Source organism: Sceloporus occidentalis, unplaced genomic scaffold (assembly GCF_023333645.1).
Source record: "Sceloporus occidentalis isolate IW3139 unplaced genomic scaffold, rSceOcc1.0.p SCAF_14, whole genome shotgun sequence".
Taxonomy (NCBI): domain Eukaryota; kingdom Metazoa; phylum Chordata; class Lepidosauria; order Squamata; family Phrynosomatidae; genus Sceloporus; species Sceloporus occidentalis.
In genome coordinates, this window is record NW_028316994.1 from 18,062,214 (window position 1) to 18,081,299 (window position 19,086).

Below are 19,086 nucleotides of genomic sequence, written 5' to 3' on the forward strand. Positions count from 1 at the left end.
CTGCGCGCGCATGTGTGCGTGATGACGTAGGCACCGCTGCGGCCGTTGCTGCGGGAGAGGGCTCCTCGCGCCGCCCTTCCCTTTTCTCTCTCTCTCTCTCTCCCTGCTGCGGCGGAAGTAGTTCTTTGCCTGCCGTCGGTGGGCGGGGCCTGAGCCGTGGTTGCCATGGCGATGGCGGGCCCCGGGCCTGGCTCCGTCGGGGCCCCTGCGGCGGCGGCGATGGCGATGGCGGCTCCGGCGTGCGCTGCTCAGGCCTCGGCTCCGGCGTCGTCGGCTTTTCCCGGTGAGACGAAGGTGATCTACCACCTGGACGAGGAGGAGACGCCGTACCTGGTGAAGATCCCGGTCCCCGCCGAGCGCCTGACGCTGGGCCACGTCAAGGCGGCGCTCGCCCGGCCGGGGGCCAAGTACTTCTTCAAGAGCATGGACCAGGACTTCGGGTGAGGAGGAGCAGTCGCCCTCCCCTGGCTCCAGGCCTATGGAATTCTGGGAGCCTTTGAGCCAGGAAAGGGCTAAGCCTTCAGCTCTGGGCCCCAGAACAGACTCCAACTCCCAGAATTCCATAGCCTTTGAGCCAGGATGCTGAAGAGCGGTGCCAGACCGGCTTCTGTCTCCAGTGCGGATGCAGCCCTAGAAAGGCGACCCCGTCTGACTCAAGGAAGGAAGGAAGGAAGGAAGGAAGGAAGGAAGGGGTTCCTGAGGGAGCAAGGGAGGGGTCCCAAAAGGGGGGGAGCCTTCCCTAGCCCCCCAAAAGTGAGAAGGAGGGGGCTGTGTCTTCTCAGAGAGGGGGCCTCAGGGAGAAGGGAAAGGGGCCTCTGCACACAGACCCCATGGAGCCGAATGGGAAAGGAAGGAGGAAGGGGTCCATAAGGCCCCAAAGAGGAGCCCCTCAACTCCCTGCAGGCCTCCCTGAGAAAGGGCTTGATGTCTCTGGGAGGTAAACACCCCCCAACTCCTCTCAGGGAGGGGCCCCTCCCCAAATGACCCAGTGGAGCAAGGAGTGGGCCTTGGCGCCCCAAAGAGGAGCCACCGCCCCACAGAGGCCTTGGAGCATTCCTTTCGGCCCAGCCATCCAAGAGAGGCAGCCCCCAGTGCAGCCCAATGGACAAGGAAGGAAGGAAGGAAGGAAGGGGTCCTCTCCATAGGCCTCAGGAAGTAACCTTTTCCATCTCCGTTCAAGAAGAGAGGATGATGGCTTTGGAGCTGGGAGGGAGAACACTTTGGGGAGAGGGCCTGGGAGGAACTTCTCAGCCCAGTGGCCCCTTCCAATTTGCAGGGGACCCCCCCCCCCATTGCCGATATTGGAGCCCCATCAGTGACAAGGGTTGGTAGGCTCCCTGGTGTGTGCGCCATTATGTCCCTCCTGGCTTGCCGTCTGTGAAAGTCCGAGGGATGCAAAGGGCAAGACTGCGGATCAGGAGGGGAACTGTATTCCCTGCACAGGCTACGAATCCCAACTTTGTGTAAGACACAATCATGGCAGCTAAAGTGGGACCAGAGTCCTGTAATTCTGCCGTGTGGAAGTGTCCTAAGACAGTCCTGGATCCAGGGGCCCAGAGAAGGACGTGTGTGGATGGACACAGACGCACGCATGGCGCAATGCATTCCATGGGAGGAAGGGGCAACCCAGGAGTCCAGATTCCCAAAGGAGACCCAGGCGCACCTTGTTTCTGCAAGATGCAGGAGAACTCAGGCGTCCCTGAGAGACTGCACCCCACATTGCCAGTATGTGTCTTATGGGAAGACTGGGACCCAGGTGCCCAGGACAGTAGGTGGACCCGTCCGTCTTAATAAATGGCTGAGCGTGCCAGAGAAGAGACATAGCAAGACCAGTACAGATTGGGAAGGGCCTCATTGTCCACAAATGGCCATGCCCACCGGTCTTGGGACCCTCCCTCTTCACTTGGCCATAAGTTGAAGGGCATCAAACTTGCCCCCTTTCATTGAGAGCCAGCAAAGAGCTTTCCACCAAAACACCCAGAAGAGGAACAGAATTTTCTTTCTGGGCACTGGGAACGAGACCCTGAGAAGGGACCCCTCCCCACTTATTGGCGCATCCTTGACGCATTTGTTGATCCGCCCTTGATCATGTCTTCTCCATTTGTTTTCTTGCTACAGGGTTGTGAAGGAGGAAATCTCTGATGACAATGCAAAGCTCCCTTGTTTCAATGGCAGAGTCGTTTCCTGGGTAAGAAGTTGACCCATCATATCTCATCAGATGTCTGTAGAAACCCCATTTCCCAGAATCCCTGGGGCCTGCATGGCCATTGGGGAGGCAGACAAAGGTATGCCAAACAAGGCATTTTTCCAGGCTCTACCTATATTCTTTAACTGACCCCGAGAACCTCTGACATTGGACACTCTGTCAGCCTCAGATGTGGGTTCAGATCCTGACTGGAGGACTGTTGCCCTTATGTTTTGTCTGCTGAAGACTTGATCAGGACCTAGAGATGTAAAGTTTCCAGAAGTACTGGAGTTGTGGAAAAAAGCCTGCACTTTTCCTAGTGATGTGAAGGGGGCTGAAATAGTCAGAAGAAATGAAAAATCTTGCATTCGCATCGTTTACAGATTCAAAGCATTGTTTTTTAGCCATATGGAATTTATATTTATTATACAAGTTTGTATAAAATTATGATTGGCATATTAAAAGTACAGCTGAGTCAGACCATATTTACAAACTGAATTCTCTTTTTATTTTTTAATCTTTTGTTACTTATGAAACTACAGTGGGCCCTTTCCTTCCAGATCCCCCCGCATAAGGGAAAATCCGCCTATGCTCGACACCCATAGGAAATAATGGTGTGTGTGTATGTGGCGGCGCGCATGCGCCATTATTCTCCCTGCATGGCTTCTGCATAAGCTGGAAGCCACGTAAAATGCGTTTGCACATGGCGCAGGTGCACTGTATAAGGTCCAGAACAGTAAAGCAACTTCATGAGTTTTGCCATTTTATGAGGAGTAGGCAACCCCCCCCCCACCAATAAAATCAGACGAGACTGTTAACATTATTAAAATAGGCAAAAATATTTGTCTTCTCTAGTCTTCCATAATATGAAGGAGACATAATGCATTCATTCCCCTAAAAAGGAGCTGAAAAAAGGAAAACCAAGGCCAGGAATTGCAATGATCCGATGCTGAACAGCGTGTGATATACATTTTGAGAAATAATATTAGGAAAGTAAATATATGGATACTTTTATTCATATACTTTATTCACTATTGTAAAAGAAAATATTTCTAAATTCATTTTTTCTAGACCACCCCTCCCCTTTTCAGGGTTTTTTTTGGGGGGAGGGGCTTCAGAGATCTAGGGGAAGCCCTGGATTTTCCCCACAATTTTGTCCCTAGTCTTTCCAGGTTTTCACATCTCTAGACTGGCCACTGTAGAAAACAAGGCACCGGAACTAAGGACCATTTGGATTAATCTATCAGGGTCCTTCTCTTCTTGCATCAGCTTTTTGGTGGGTGGGGTTCCTCTACTCTCCAAGTGATGTACAAATGGATCACAGAGCAAACCATAGGACTCAGACTGCTTTTCAAATCAGTGCCTTTGGAACAATAGGATGCTATGCTCAGTGTGCTATCTCCTCTTCTGCAACACAGCTGGTGTCCTCAGAAACCCCCCAGCCAGAGCCTCCACCACCGCCCCCTCCTATCGAGGTACGACCAGAGCCTTCCCCGCCACCTCCACCACTACCTCCGTTGCCTGTGGAGCGGACCAGTGGCATCGGGGATTCCCGGCCCCCTTCTTTCCAGTGAGTAATGAGAGAGGGAATCTGATCCTGGGGAGTGTGTAGGTTTTGATAGACTGAACAGCGCAATTTCCTGCTTGTTGCAGCCCAAATGTCTCGGGTAGCCACGAGAACCTGGACCACGAAACGGAGACAGAGTCGGTGGTGTCGCTGAGGCGGGAGCGGCCGCGGCGCAGGGAGAGCATGGAGCATGGAGGTGAGTGGTTCCCTAGGAGGTAGAATCCTGGCTTTCTTCTCTGTTTGCCAGGGAGAAATGGGAGGGCAACATGGTGAGGCTCTGTGTCTACCTGATGGCCATCTCCTCCCCTACCCGTCTGCTTCAGGTGGACATCGCCTGAATGGGCAGTCTCGCTTGGAGCGGCACCTGGCCGGGTACGAGAGCTCCTCCACCCTCCTCACCAGCGAACTGGAGACCACCAGCCTCTGTGACTCGGATGATGATGACACCATGAGCAGGTGAGAGGGGAACATGGGCCAGAGTGGTGTCTCACTTATCTGGATTTCAGACACCTAGGCCCCATATAGACTGCCAAAATAAAGCGGCTTCGGGTCACTTTGGAGGTATGCTGTTTAAATGATGCATGTGTCCTAAGGGTCCAGAAGCCACGCCAAAGCCATGCTCCAGTCCTAAGGATTGGAATGTGGCTTTGGTGAAGCTTTCGGACTCTTAGGACACATGCATCATTTAAACAGCATACCTCCAAAGAGACCCAAAGCAGCTTTATTTTGGCAGTCTGTAACAGGCCTTAGTATCTCTTCAGCTGTTTGCTTAGGAAGGGCTTTTTCTGGAATGTTAAAAGTGTTTATGAACATTCAAATGCAAAGTACTGAACATTTAAACTGTATGAACTGAAAAGGAGTAGCTAATATCATAAGATCACTCAGTACTTCCAGTCAATCTTAAAGGGTCTCTGAAACATTTGTGATGGGATGCTCCAATGCAAATGACCATTTGTTAGGAAGGACATATAGCCATATTTCTAACAGTGACGCTTCTTTTTACAAAGTCTCTTTACACCCACTCAGCCCATGTTTCCTCCTTGTTCTCTGTCCAGATAGAAGCTTTTAAGCAGCATTGGGGAGATGATGAAAGGGAGCTGGAGGAACACAGACTTTTGGTGGTGGGTTGCAGCCACATGTCTGCTGTAAACAAAGCTAGAGCTGGGAAATAGTGAGATTCTACTCCAGCAAATCTATTATAACTGCATGTGTCTGCCTACAACAGGCAGCGTAAGCAGCGTCTGCCTCCAGAATTCCAGACTGAGAATGTGTGAAGAACAGAACAGGGAGAAAAAGGGGAAAGGAGATAAGCCTGCCTCACCAGCTACTTCTCTACCCTAACATATTAAAGGATCTATATACATTTGGCTACCAAAATGGAAATAATAGGAAAAGAAGAGGCTGGTGAGAACAAAAGACGTCCATTGGTGCCTTTTAGAAGAAGCCTTCAGATAACCTCTAGAAGGCTCAAAATGCTTGTGTTCACCTCCACAAGCCCTCTCTGACCTGGTTGTTTCATTTCCCACATGCACATTGTTAGTTTTGAATGAAAGCTTGCTTGAAACATGTTGAGCTGCTCTTTTTTGCTTTTTGGAGGGGTGTGTGTGTAGTAACCTCTCCCTTTTTATTCTCTGCTATTTTTGCCTCTATTACCAAATTTTCTGTTAAAGAAATAAGGTCCAGGAAGACATTGACTTGGTTAACTAAGGTCTACCTGCAAACAGGCACCTGATAGAATAAAAATATTTTGGTTCTATTGGTAGTCATTCAGGCCCCCTCACTGCAAACTTTAGAGAGTCCTGAAATGTTCCCATCTGCCCCCAGGTCTTGGCTTTCTTACTGCATAGTTGTCCTAACCAAGCCAGGGAAGCAGCCAGCATATCAAACACAAAGGAGTATGACCTCAGCCAACTATCTAAGGTCACCCAGTCAGGGAAGGCTAAGGTGGCCAAAGCTTCCAGCCTTTGGTGTAAACTGGCTACCTTAGCCTTCCCTGGTTGGTTGTGGGCTTATGGGTACTGTAGTCCAAAACATCTAAAGGGCACTATCTTCAGGAAAGCTGAGGATGGGGGCTGTCAGTTGCCCTCAGAGAGGGAGAAAGCAATTTAAATGCAACACAAAAGAAGACATAGAAACTAATTGCTGAGGAGGTAAATAATTCAGTCCTGACAAGAAACTTGGTTTTGCCTTTTTGAGTGGTGGCCCATATTAGGTGTAGCTGGGGGTTGCCAACTGGCACCTCAGCCTCAAGATGGCGTTGGTGCTCTCCAGACTTCTCTCTGTCTCTTCTTGTGGCAGGTTCAGCAGCTCCACAGAGCAGAGCAGTGCCTCTCGCCTCCTCAAGCGTCATCGCAGGCGACGGAAACAGCGCCCCCCGCGTCTGGAGCGGGTGGGTGTGGGCCTTGGGCTGGGTGGGTGCGTGAGGGCTTGGGCTTCATTTCGGGGCAGAGAGAACTGGTGTGGTTGTGGTTTTATGTTGGACTAGACTCCAGGGGACCAGGGTTTGAATCCTTCCTCAGCCATAGAAAACCTTAGCCAAGTTACTCTCACAGCCCCAGAGGAAAGCAACATCAACTTCCTCTAAGTAAATCTGGCCAATAACACCATAGGAGAGGCAGTGTGATGTAGTGGCTTGAGACTAGTTTTTGAATCCCTAGTCAACTACACAAAATCAGTGGGTGGCCCTTGGACAAGTCTAAGAGGAAGGCAATGGCAAACCTCCTCAGAATAAATCTGGCTAAGAAAACCCCATGACAGGTTTGCCTTAGGGTTGCCATAAGTCAGACATGTTTTAAAAGTGCATGACAACAGAGGAGATGTCATAGCAGAGACTGTCCCATGGGTTTTTTGTGTGGAATGAACATGGAGGGGGCTGCCAAATCCTAGTGTCTCTCCTCCTGCCCAAACTCCTTTCTCAACTGGTTGTTGTTTCAGACTTCATCCTTCAGCAGCGTCACAGATTCCACCATGTCCCTCAACATCATCACAGTTACACTGAACATGGGTAAGCAGGGCTATTTTTTAAAAAAATCCATGATCTCTTGACAAAATAGGGGTTAAAAATGAAATTAGATTGCTTTTTAGCAGAATCAGATCTTTTACAAATTTTCTTAAAGCAATTAGTACCATCTGATGTTAGGTCAGCGATATCATTGTGAATATCAGTTCTACAACTTTTAATTAAATTACATTAATGTGTTAAACAGTGGTTTGTGGAGATGGGAGATAACTGGAGCCGTCCTGTTCTGCAGGTACATTAAGGTCACACGCTTGGGATCTCTCTCTCTTTTTCTCTATCCGAAAGCCTCGCCTTTCTCTCCTGAGCACAAAAATAGAGAATGTCTGTGAACAGAGTTTGGTGAGATGGAGTAGATCTGAACAAGGAGGAGGAACCCGGATATAAATGAAATAGAATCAATTTTTGATGAATTGAAAATTAATCTGAAAGCAGTTCAGAGTAACACCTTAGCATGTATCTTCCATCTAATGAAAGCTACATCTACAAATACGTATAAAGGTTATATTAAACAATACTTTTTTTCTCTGCAGAGCGATGATTAAATAAAACCTTTCTTACTCATCATTTCAACTCTGATTTAGATCATTAAAACTGAGTCCTTCAATGAAGCAATTTCAATCATGGCTTAAATCAATTTCATTTATTTCTAACCAGCCCTGTCGGCGAGAGAGGAATTAGTTGTGGTGGAGTAAGAGGGATTAAGATGGACAAGGTTAGAAAACCAAGGGAGGAGATTGCAAATACAGAGGAGGAGGAGGAGGAGAGTGTGGGAAAGTTACTTTTTTGCCTACAGTTCCCAGAAGCTTCCAGCCAGTATTCTGGGAGTTGCAGGCCACCCAAAAGTAAGTTTTCCAAGCTCCCAGAAATAATGTGTGTGACTTAATAAGTGTAAAGGCAAGCCAACTTGCTGGTTGCCAATTGTTGCCATAGTCAACAGCTGACTGTAGGGCAATTGTAGACCTTTTCCAGCCACAGCAAAGAAGATTCCTCAGGCATTCCTTAAGAGTGGTGAATCTCCTTTCAGGGGAGTGTTTATGAAAAGGTAAGGCAGGGATTTGGAGGGGGTGGTTACGGTGCATAGTAATCCCACCTGGGTCATGAGTGGAGATTTATTTTGAAACCATGAGGGAGGAGAGGAAAAGAAAATGTTCAGAAATGTTAGGAGGGGGAATACAGTATTAGCATCCTTGACAGATTGAAAGTCACGTTGATACTTTAGGAACATAAAATGCATTATGTGGAGCTTGGCATGGCATGAAAGTATTGTGTTTGATATATTGAAAGTAACCCCCCCAAAATATTACAAATAGAATTTACATTTTTACATTGTAATTTTTTGTTACAAACAGAGCTGTAAGGACCTGAATGTGAAGAATGCATGAACTGTAAGGGACTTCTTTGCTTTAGCCAAGTTAAGGGGCCAAACAAAGAAAAAAACACCATTAGAAACCAGAAGATAAGCAAAACAAGGAGAATTGTTTTATCTCCTCTAGTCCTCTGTAGTACTAAGCAGACATAAAGCTCTCATTACCATAAAAAGAGAAAAGGAAACTGAGACCAAGAGTGAAACTGATGTCAGATACTGTATGTAGTTTTGTATCAATGTCTGTCTGCTACATAGATTTTAGGAATAAATGGTGTGGGAGTAAATATGTGAACACCTGATCTTAAGTGTTTTATTCTTCATTAAGGAGCATTTTCCAAAACTCATTTTTAAAAAATCTAGAAAAAAAGGCTTTTGAAAGAAATGTGGGAGACAACTCTGTTTTCCCCCCGCTGATTTTGGGGGTGACCTTCTCAACTCTATTCACGAAGCTTGTTTTAGGAGTCCTCTCAGTATCCTATACAGTATAAGCTTTCTTTCTTTCTTTCTTCCTTCCTTCTTTTTTTGTTTGTTTGTTTCCCTGCCTGGGTAGAAAAATACAACTTCCTGGGCATCTCCATTGTGGGACAAAGCAACGAGCGAGGGGATGGCGGCATCTACATCGGCTCCATCATGAAAGGCGGGGCGGTTGCTGCTGACGGCAGAATTGAACCTGGGGACATGCTGCTTCAGGTGAGCCAGTTCCTTCCCTCGGTATGTCGGGATTTCTCATCGCTCTGATGAGATGAGAGTTGGCTAGATTGTCCTTTGTCCTCCAGGAGGGGTGATGGCTTTTCTGTGTCATGGACGTGGGAGGGGAATATGCATCAGGTCTCAAAGCAGGCCTCAAAATGTGCACCTCTCCTTTGTCCCAGGTCAACGACATCAATTTTGAGAACATGAGCAATGATGATGCTGTGAGAGTCCTGAGAGAGATAGTTCACAAGCCAGGGTAGGTATTATTCCTACCGACCCCTTCCAGATTCCTCTCTAGATGTGGGTTATTTTGTGTGTGTCTGTGTGTGTGCCACTGTGTCAATAGACTCAAGGGCTCCTTTTCTTTCTTTTCTTTTACAGCCCAATTGTGTTGACAGTGGCCAAGTGCTGGGATCCCTCCCCGCAAGGGTATTTCACCTTGCCAAGAAGTAAGTGGTTGGATATGTTTTGAACTCAGGCTCTCAACCTAGCCATAAAGCAGTCTTGCAAGCTGAACCTTTGAAGCTGTGGCAAGGTTCCCTGATTAACTCTGGGCCTAAGACTTTTTGCCAAATTGTCAGGGCAACCTAGGACATGTTTGTATACCCACATGGCTAAAGCTTCAGGCTCTGTTTCTGAAGGGACTACCCATTTGAACCTCGTGGGGAGTTGTTTAGGATCAGGGTTTTGGGATGGCCTTGTCCAATCAGATTCCCTCCAGACCTGTTGGACTTGTTGTTATGTGCCTTTATGTTGGCTTCAAGATGGGGCAACCCTATGATAAGGTTTGTTTCACCAAATTTTGTCAGAGGAGGGTTACTATGGCCTTCCTCTGAGGTTGAAAGAGAGTGAGTCCCCCAAGATCACCTTGAACTGAATGGGGATTTCTACCTTGGGCTCCCAGAATCCTAGTCCAACCCATAAACCACTGAACCACCCTGTCTCTTCCTACTCTGCTTCTTACCTGTTGGACTACACCTGCCATAATCCCCCAGACAGCATAGCTGTTTGGAACATGAAGAATGTATCTGAAGGGTGCCTGATGATGTAGGGTGATAGGGGGCAGGGCTTGGTTCTTTGGGAAGCTTCCTGGTGCTTAACTTCCATCTCTCCTCATGCCCAGATGAGCCAATCCAGCCCATCGACCCAGCGGCTTGGGTATCCCACTCAGCTGCCCTGACCGGGGCCTTTGCTGCCTATCCAGGGAGTAGCTCCATGAGCACCATCACCTCCGGGACGTCTGTCACAGAGACCGAGCGTGAGTGCCCTCGACTGTCCAGCCACTAGGTGGGGAGGAAGGCTTCCCGTGTGCCCGCTTCTGAAAACTTTTGCTCAACTGGTTTTAGAAAACAGCAACGAACAGCTGACTGAATTACACAAAATTTGAAGGAATAAAATGGGTGGGAAATGGAATGGTGTGAGGACAGGCAAGTAGAGTTAGAAACAGGGTAGGAACTATCTAGGGTTCTGAGCACCACTGGAGAGCCACGTTGCTGGCGTTTGAGGCTTGTTCTGTTCAGAAAAGTCTGTACAAACATTGGGAGTTCTTGGAAAAATTCAGTTTTTGGACTGTGACTCCCAAGAATTTGCTGGGGACTGTGTTGGCTGGAGGATTCTCAGAGTCTTAGTAAAAAAATAATAATAACATAGGCCAGAAGCCATGCTAGTGGGAGGATTCTGGGAGTTGTGATCAAAAAAGGGTGGGGATCTTGGGTGTCCAGAAGAAGTAACTTGTGCAAAAGGGGAAAATGTAAATGGAGAATTCTGGGAGTCATGGTCTGAAAAATACCTGCCAACGTGAGGCCAGGGAAAAGATGATATAAGGCACTGCCAGCTTTTCCAGGCTTTTCAGAGAGAGTGTATTTTTGTCTCTCCTTTTACATAACACCTTTTTCACTTTATACTGTCAAGAATTCCTCCTCCTCCCCCCCCCCCCCCCAGTTCTGCTATTTAGCAAAAACTACAAAGAAGCTTCTGGCTCTTCAAAGATTGACAAATAGAGGGTGATGAAAGCTTTCCTGGGCTCTGTACTCCATGCCACATATGGCAGATTTACATGTGCCCCTTAGCTGGTGAAGAGGGCAGGATTGCAGTCACTAAGGGCAGATCTTTAAATCATGGTCAGGTAATATTGAGAGGTGAAAGTAGTACATCTGATTACCAAAACTCAGTTTCTTTGGGGAACTGGCTCAGTTCCTTGATGTTCTCTGTTATGCTTCCCATCTTTCTTCTCTTTTTAGGCTTTGATGACTTCAACCTCTCCATCCACACTGACATGGCTTCTGTCACCAAAGCAATGGCCTCTCCTGAGTCGGGCCTGGAGGTGCGGGACCGCATGTGGCTCAAAATCACCATCCCAAATGCCTTCCTAGGTACTGCACCAAGAAAGGGGAGGATGTGGTAGGCTGGAGCAGAATTCACCTGAGCAGACCTCCAGACATGTTGGATCACACCCCCATTTGGGGTAGAGGATGATCGGCAGCGTTGATAAAATCGATAGTTTTGTTTAAAATGGGGAGGAAATGTAAAAGTTTTTTTGAAAAAATGTACAAATAGATCAGATTTTAAAATGTTCTTAACACAAGTAGGCTGCATCCGCATGGCAGAAATAATCTGGTTTGAAACTACTATAACTGCCATGGCTAAGTGAAATGGAATTTGGGAACTTTAGTTTGTTGTGGCACCAGAAGAGAGGATGCAGCCTCAATAAAAAGGAGCTTAGGTCAAAAGAAAACTTCAGGATGAATTATATTCTGCGACCATATTAACAGATGACCACTCAAAATACCGTTACAGGTAAGCAACCTGTCCATCTGAGAGCCAGTGTGGTGTAGTAGTTTTAAGGCTGGACTAGGGCACTGGGAAATACCAGGGTTCAAATGCCCCACTCAGCCATAGAAACCCACTGGACGACCCTGGGCAAGTCACACTTTCCCTCCCTCAGAGGGCAAACCCTCTCTGAACAAGTTCTGCCAAGAAAACCCCATTTGCCCTAAGAAAGGCACACAATAGCAACAATTATGATCTGGTCAGTCCTATTCTGCAAGTGGTCTTCGTCAGATGCATTCTCTATCTCCTTTTTCCACTCTCGTTCTGTATTCTCTTGCTTCTCTCAGTGCAAAGACAAAGAAAGTCCGTGAATAGAGAATTTGGGGAAATGGAGGAGATCTGAAAAGGGAGGAGGAGGAGGAGGAGGAGTTGGTACGAATGCAAAGGATCCCATTTTTATGTACTGAAAATTAATCTCAAAATATTTCAGAATTACTGTTTACAGTGTAGTGAGCCCTTCCCTCTTGCAGGGGTTCAGTTCCAGCCCTCCTAATGGCTAGCAAGAAAACGTGGAGAGCCCACTGTACTAACAAAACCTGCATCCCCAAACATAGTAAACAATATTAAACAATAAAGCATTTCTATTAGACTAGAAATATAATTATGTGTTTCTTCTAAAAGTTGATGATTAAGTAGAATAATGTGGGCCCTTTGTATCTCCTGGTGTTTGGCTCCAAGACCCCTCATGGATGCTAAAATCCTTGGATATTCTAGTCCCATTAAATACAATGGATAGTAAAATGTGAGGTGTTACATAAGATGGCAAAATCAAGGTTTGCCTTTTGGAATGTATATATTTTTAAAATATTTTCAAGCCATGGATGCTTAAATGAGTGGATAAAGAATCTGGATAGAGAGGGACAACTATTCCTCAAAAGTGATTTCAGTTGTGATGGAAATGTTTAAAGCCAAGGTCTTCAGAGGAGTGGTCTAACTAAAATAGATTTAAATCAAACCACTCCTCATTAGGAATTGTAGACCAACACTTTGGAGTATGTGAAGTTTGGGGAAAATGCCCTGCGTGGCCCCCATGTAGGTGGCATAATGCATGGCCCCCCTGCCTTTCTCCCGGTGTCCAGGCTCGGACGTGGTGGACTGGCTGTACCACCACGTGGAGGGATTCCAAGACCGCCGAGAGGCCCGCAAATATGCCAGCAACCTGCTAAAGGCCGGATTCATCCGACACACGGTCAACAAGATCACCTTCTCGGAGCAGTGCTACTACATCTTTGGAGACTTCAGCGGCTGCGAGAACTGTAAGTGGGAATAACCTTGACCCATAGTTGCTTAAAGGTTTGGGACTTTGTTCCAGGAGAGGGGTGGAAGGGGCAGTGCTGCGTTCAGAACTGTAAATTAGGTCTGGGAATTTGGGGGATTTCATGACAGAGGTTACTGGTGTGTGTTTGTTTATTTCAACTTGTTCCCTGCTTTCCGGCCAAATAGTTGCAACCTGTGACATCTACCGAGAGTTTCTTTTGGACAAATTTTTGGGTTGCTCCCTCCCCTAGTCTCTGTATAATTAGAGTGACTAAGAAATAACACAAAACAAAGGAGTCTTCTTAAGCATCCTACTGAGTTACAGCTAGTTCAGCGGTCAAAGCCAGCCTAGCAGAAATGATCTTGAGTTTGTTTTGATGCTGCTGTTAGCAAGTATTCCCAGGAAGGGAGCATTGCAGATTGCTTTAAAAATTGATCCCCCTTTAGTTATATATGTTTATTTAGCAGCTTACTTTTGCCCTCCCAGGTCTCTCCTTTCATTATTTAGCTTCTTTCCATTCCATCTTGAAGTCTCCTTGTCCTTCCTTTCTCATCATTTCCCCCCAAAGCCAAACACATTCAATAAATTGAATCCTTGGGGCAGAATTGGGCTCCCTGGCTTGGGAGCCTCCTGGACTGTCTCTCCTCTGCTGAGGCTGCTGATGTTGTTCCCAGACTGAGTAACGCTGGTACAGCTTGCCTTGTGATACAGCTCATCTCAATGCAGGAGTGAGAAAAATCCATTAGTTCCAAATGCCAATTAGGGTGCATGGAAGGGCAGTCTCTTTTTCCAACAGGAAGTGATGTGGAAGTTGACTTGTGGATCATTTACTGTTGAGAAAAAAGGCCTTCCTAGCCTTAAATGTCCCAGAGAAGGACAAAAATGTATCAAAACGTTCCCTTAGAGGGTGTTGGCAAACATTGGAGAAGCCAGATTTAAAATAGGGAGGGGCAATGTGGTTGGCCCACTCATGCAGGAGGGATTTATTCTAGGGTCTCTTTTCCTTCCCACAGATATGGCCAACCTCTCGCTCAATGACAACGACGGTTCCAGCGGGGCTTCTGACCAAGACACCCTGGCGCCTCTGCCTCTGCCGGGTGCCACCCCTTGGCCCCTGATGCCGACGTTCTCCTATCAGTACCCAGCACCCCACCCATACAGCACCCAGCCTCCACCCTATCATGAGCTCTCTTCCTACAGCTATGGCATGGGGAGTGCTGGCAGCCAGCACAGCGAAGGTAGGTTGCTGAGTGCCTCATTGTAACTGAGGGGTTGCAGGGGGTCTGGCCTCAGCAGTCTTTGGGGCATCAGGGCTCATTTGAATGGGTTGTTCCCTTGGTTGGGATCAGTCTAGGGCAAGCCTGAACGATAGCCCTCTTGGGTTGCTGGGAGGAGGGGAAGAAGACTCCTGCCTGTGACGTACAATCTAAGATATAATAGCATAATACATATAAATAATACATAACAATACAGGAAAGGGTTCAATAAAACAGGCAACAAATTAAAAATGTCAAATAGCAAATAATAGTCACGCAATGCCTGGGAACACTTCTCTGAACAGGATGGTTTTCAACTCAGTTTTGAAAATAGTTAAAGAAATGGCAGCATGGGCTTTCGTAGACTTAAGTCTGGTTTCTCAAATGTATTTGGTTGAAGTAGACTACAAAACCACATGCTGCTCAACTTCCTTCTTTCAGTTACTCTCAAAGGTGCTACAGGCTTTCTCCCTCGCGCGCCCCCACCCAGGCTGACATCTACCTTTTTTCCTTGTTTTACAGGCAGCCGGAGCAGCGGGTCAAATCGTAGCGATGGAGGTGGGGGCAGCGGAGGTGGCCGTGGGGCTGGCAAGCACAAGGAGGAGAAGGCTGGGGCAGACTCCAAGTCGGGCAGCGGGAGCGAGTCAGAGTATTCAACCCGCAGTGGCAGCCAGCGCGGTGGGGGCCCAGTGGGCCCAAGCGGAGAGGGAACCTCACAGCGGAGCCAGCACAGCCTGGGGGGCAGCAGCGTCCGCTCCCACCACTCCCTCCATGCGGCCTACGCTGCCCCAGGAGGGATGCCCCTGGCCTATAACCCCATGGTTGTCATGATGGTGCCGCCACCTGCTCCTCCTTCCGCTGCAGCTGCTGCTGCGGCCATCCAACCTCCAGGTGCCCCGCCAGTGCGCGATTTGGGCTCCGTGCCTCCTGAGCTGACGGCCAGCCGCCAGTCCTTCCACATGGCCATGGGCAACCCTAGCGAGTTTTTTGTCGACGTTATGTGATCTGACAGAGCCCCGCAGGCTTCAATGTCCCTCTTCTCACCACAGTGGCCTCCCTTCTGCAGAGCCTTCCAAGAACCGCCTGACCTCCTCCATTTTGCTGCCTCTGGCCACAAAAGAGCCTTCCAGGAGTGGGATGGACCAAACCCTTCTTCCCATGGCCACACATCAGTAGTGCTTGACCCACTCCCTGGTCTCCCATCACCAGCTGAGTGGTGAGACAAAAGCAATACGACTTCCATTTGTGATCCGTCCTAGCATTCACCAACCTGGGACCCTCCTGATCTGCTCCCACAGTCCCCCGGTTTGGAAAAGGCTGGGATCTTTTGACCTTACTATCTTGTGACTTGGAGAACCAGTGTGGCATAGTAGTTTGAGTGTTGTACTGCAACTTTGGAGTCCAGGGTTCAATTCTCCACTCAGCCATGAAACCCACTGGGTGACTTTGGGCAAGACACATGGTCTCAGCCTCAGGAGAAGGCAATGGCAAACGTTCTCTGAACAAGTTTTGCCAAGAAAACCTGATGATAGCTTTGCCATAAGTCAGGAACGACTTGAAGGCACACAAGAACAACAACAATTTGTGACTTGCCTTAGGACTCATGCAACACAATAACCTTGCCAGCACTCCCTCATTCACCAGCAGAGCCATTTGCCTTCATGTGGTCTCATCATGTGGGTCCCTTAGATCTTCAGAGACCGTTTGCCAGAACTTCCTCCCATTAATCATGCTCACCTGGCTGGGCCTCTCGCCTTCCAGCGTCCATATCTCGAGTCAGCACCCAGCCCTTTTGTCCATTCTTCTTTTGTTTTTAATAAGGCTACCTTTGGCCACCTTTTTAAAATCCTCCGACTCAGGTCTCTAGGATCATGTGACCTTTGCCTTCCTCTTACATAGCTGCCTTGACTTTTAGGATGACCAATTGTAGTGGTCATCTGAACTTTGATCCCTCTTGGCCATCACCGTCAGTGAGATGACCTTTCGAATGTTCTGTCTTCCTGGGAGTCCTATGCCAAAGTCCAGTTGCTGTATCGGAGCTGGTGTGACTTTTGTGTTTTTACGTCACACAAGAAGATATCCCTTGAGGTACGAGGGACCCCTTTTGTTGAGGTTTGGGGGACCCTTTAATTGGCTTTCATATGACTCCCATGTCTTCTGCCTTTTCCTGCTGTCCATCAAGAAGGCCTTTTTTCCAATGGTACTCACAGGTCTCCCTTCTTGAGGGTCGCAGAACCGGTGTCAATGAAGTGATAGTTTTGTAGGGTTTTTTTTAAAAAAAAAAAAAAAAGAAGGGTTTTTTTGGGGGGGGTTCATAGTTCTTTTTATAAACTTTTTAGTGTATATATGTGTATTAAAAAAACAACAACCAGGACCCCTCCCATCCCACCTCGCCCCCTAAAACTTGTGGGAACACTATACAGCCCCTGTCTTAGTGTGAGATAGGATTGTGGGGGTTTCATTTCTGCCAACACTACAACTCTTTTTGTTTTGAAGCGTTTGCAACCAAAGCGTCACTTCCGGTGACTAGTTTTCCCGAGGTCCAGGTTACACATCCCTCCTTGTTTTGTACCACGTCCCGAGAACAGTAAAATCCATTTTCTTTGCAGCTTGCACCAGGTTCATTTTCATCTGTTGAGTTTTATTATTCTTTTTTTAAAGACAGGAGACACTTCGAAGCCAAATAATAATATCATTCACTCTGGTAAAAAGCACCATGAGATTAGGCCAGACTTCTTCAGCTTGGTGCTTTTCAGATGGGTTGGACTGCAGAGCTGGCTGTGGGATAATGGGAGTTGCAGTCCAACCCATCCGAAAGGCACCACATTGAAGAAGCCTGGATTAGGCTGCAGGTCTTCTGCTTGTCGTTCCCCTTCCAAAAGTTCTTCCCGGACAAATAATGGTGTCATAACATGGTCAGCATCCAGTATGTTTTTCTGCAAGCTGATGCTCTTAGTTCCAAAAATGCCACACAAGCCCCCCTCCTCAGCAATGTTTGCACATACAACCCTCAATCCAACATCTGCCAGCCTAGCATAAATATCCGCATGCTGCTCCCCAACCAACTGTAGCCCAACGATTCCTAAACCTTGGTCCTGTGGGTGTTTTGGACTTCCGACTCCCAGAAGCCCTAGTCGGGGCTGAAGTCCAAAACACCTGGAAGGCCGAAGTTTGGGAACGACAGAATAGCCCCTGGATCCAGCCCTCATGGCCATTGAGTGCTTTGTGAAAAACGGAGGATTGAAGGTGACTCTGGCTGTGTTCCTGTAGCCAGATGCGCAATGATTAATGGACAGATCCTGGTGCCAATGTTATCATTTTGCACCTGGCTGGGGATGCAGCCAGAGGCTTCTCCGATCCTGCCTTCTTGCCGAAAAGAACGAAATGGTCACACAGAGCCACTTCAGTGACTTTACAATAAGGCCAGGGGTGGCTTTGGGTGTCAAGATCCTCACAGTGCCCCAAAAACAACACCCCCAAAAGTGTCTCCAAAAAGGGACACTTAACTCTCGTGTTACGTCTCTTAGCACAATGTCAGCTCTATATTTATCTTTGATATCTCTTTAGCATGTCATGTGTAATTCTCAGTGATAAATCGAGAATGAATTGGGGAGGAATAGTTGAGCCTCAGTTGGAAATAAGGCATTGCAGGTGATGCAGCTGCAAAGAACATGTTACTGCAACGCAGTTAGTAGCATGTTATTTTATGCATTCGCTCAGCGCAGCTCCTTTTAACTGGTCCCTTTTTTGTTTGGTAATGGGAATGTAGCAAATGTAGATTTCAAAAGTTAAGTGGGAACAAAGTTGCTTTTAGGGGATGTAATGAGTAACTTTCCCAGCATTAAAAGTGACCTTTAGGTGGCATTTAGAGAGAGGATTTGCGGGAATGTTTCAGTTTGTATGTCCTTGATCTTCCCAGTCCTGCAACTTGCCATGTAAACCAATCTACTTAACCATGTTTAAGTCACAAAAGAGTAGAGGACAAGGGAAACAAGTTCCTTTCTAACATAGCAATAAGTGGATTGCTTTCTGAACCAGGAGTTATTTCTCTCCATGGCAAGTGGTTAGCTGGAGATTTGGAAAACTGGGATTGGGAACACTTTAAAACATTGGAAAACTAAGCTTTGGGAATAGATTTTCTTGAATCCCCCCAGTTTAAGGAGATCCTTTTGGAGGGTTTTTGTTCATTCCCGATTTCCACACCAGAATTGCTCACCCCTTTCCTTGCAGAGTGTAATCGGAAATTTCTAAATAGCCTCTTTTCAACATGCTCTTTTTAAATACCTTATTTTAAAGCGGTTTTCCGGTTTCCTCTAGAACGAAATAAGGTGCAGGGAGCAGGACCTATTAATAATAATACTAATAATAATAATAGAAGTCTCATTTTCTTCTTCGATGGTGCTATATCTCCCAATCTGGGGACGATACCAGAACTTTTGTAGGTCCAGATCTCGAGTATTTAGCTTTCCCCTCTTCTCCGGGGGGTTTGCGTGTGTGTGCACGCGTGTGTGAGTGTGAGTGTGATCCGTAGCAGAAAACTATTTTGTAATAACATATTTATTTTTAGCTCCTTTTTTTTCTGTACAAAAAAACAAAAAGCATTCAATTAAAAACGAAACAAAAAAATCTGATAAACCCAAAACGTGTTGTGATGGTTTTTGCTTGTTTCTTAATTCCAGAATTAGGGAATCGGGGCGGCTCTTTTCTTGGCCCCTGGGAAAGCATCTCGTTGCGGGGAGAGGGATGTCGCTGGGCGCGCATTTTCCAGGTCCTGTTGTACTATCATATATCCTCATGTATAAGCCGACCTTGTGTATAAGCCAAGGGCAGGTTTTGGGGCAAAATCACGGATTTTGATATGATCCATGGATAAGTCGAGGGTCAGACTCAGGAGCATGTAACAAAGGATCTAA

The 19,086-nt window shown here is 47.2% G+C and overlaps 1 protein-coding gene across 1 annotated transcript; it reads left to right on the forward strand.

Moving 5' to 3' along the window:
* The first annotated feature begins 64 nt into the window (after window positions 1-64).
* On the forward strand, window positions 65-18,805 carry DVL2 (dishevelled segment polarity protein 2). The gene is made up of 15 exons (XM_089479639.1): window positions 65-440; window positions 2,119-2,188; window positions 3,604-3,755; window positions 3,839-3,948; window positions 4,076-4,208; window positions 6,051-6,141; window positions 6,687-6,756; window positions 8,688-8,827; window positions 9,010-9,086; window positions 9,212-9,279; window positions 9,954-10,088; window positions 11,071-11,202; window positions 12,739-12,915; window positions 13,931-14,155; window positions 14,696-18,805. The coding sequence occupies exons 1-15, from the start codon at window positions 166-168 to the stop codon at window positions 15,175-15,177; spliced, it is 2,337 nt and encodes a 778-aa protein (XP_089335765.1). The 5' UTR covers window positions 65-165; the 3' UTR covers window positions 15,178-18,805.
* The last annotated feature ends 281 nt before the right edge of the window (window positions 18,806-19,086 follow it).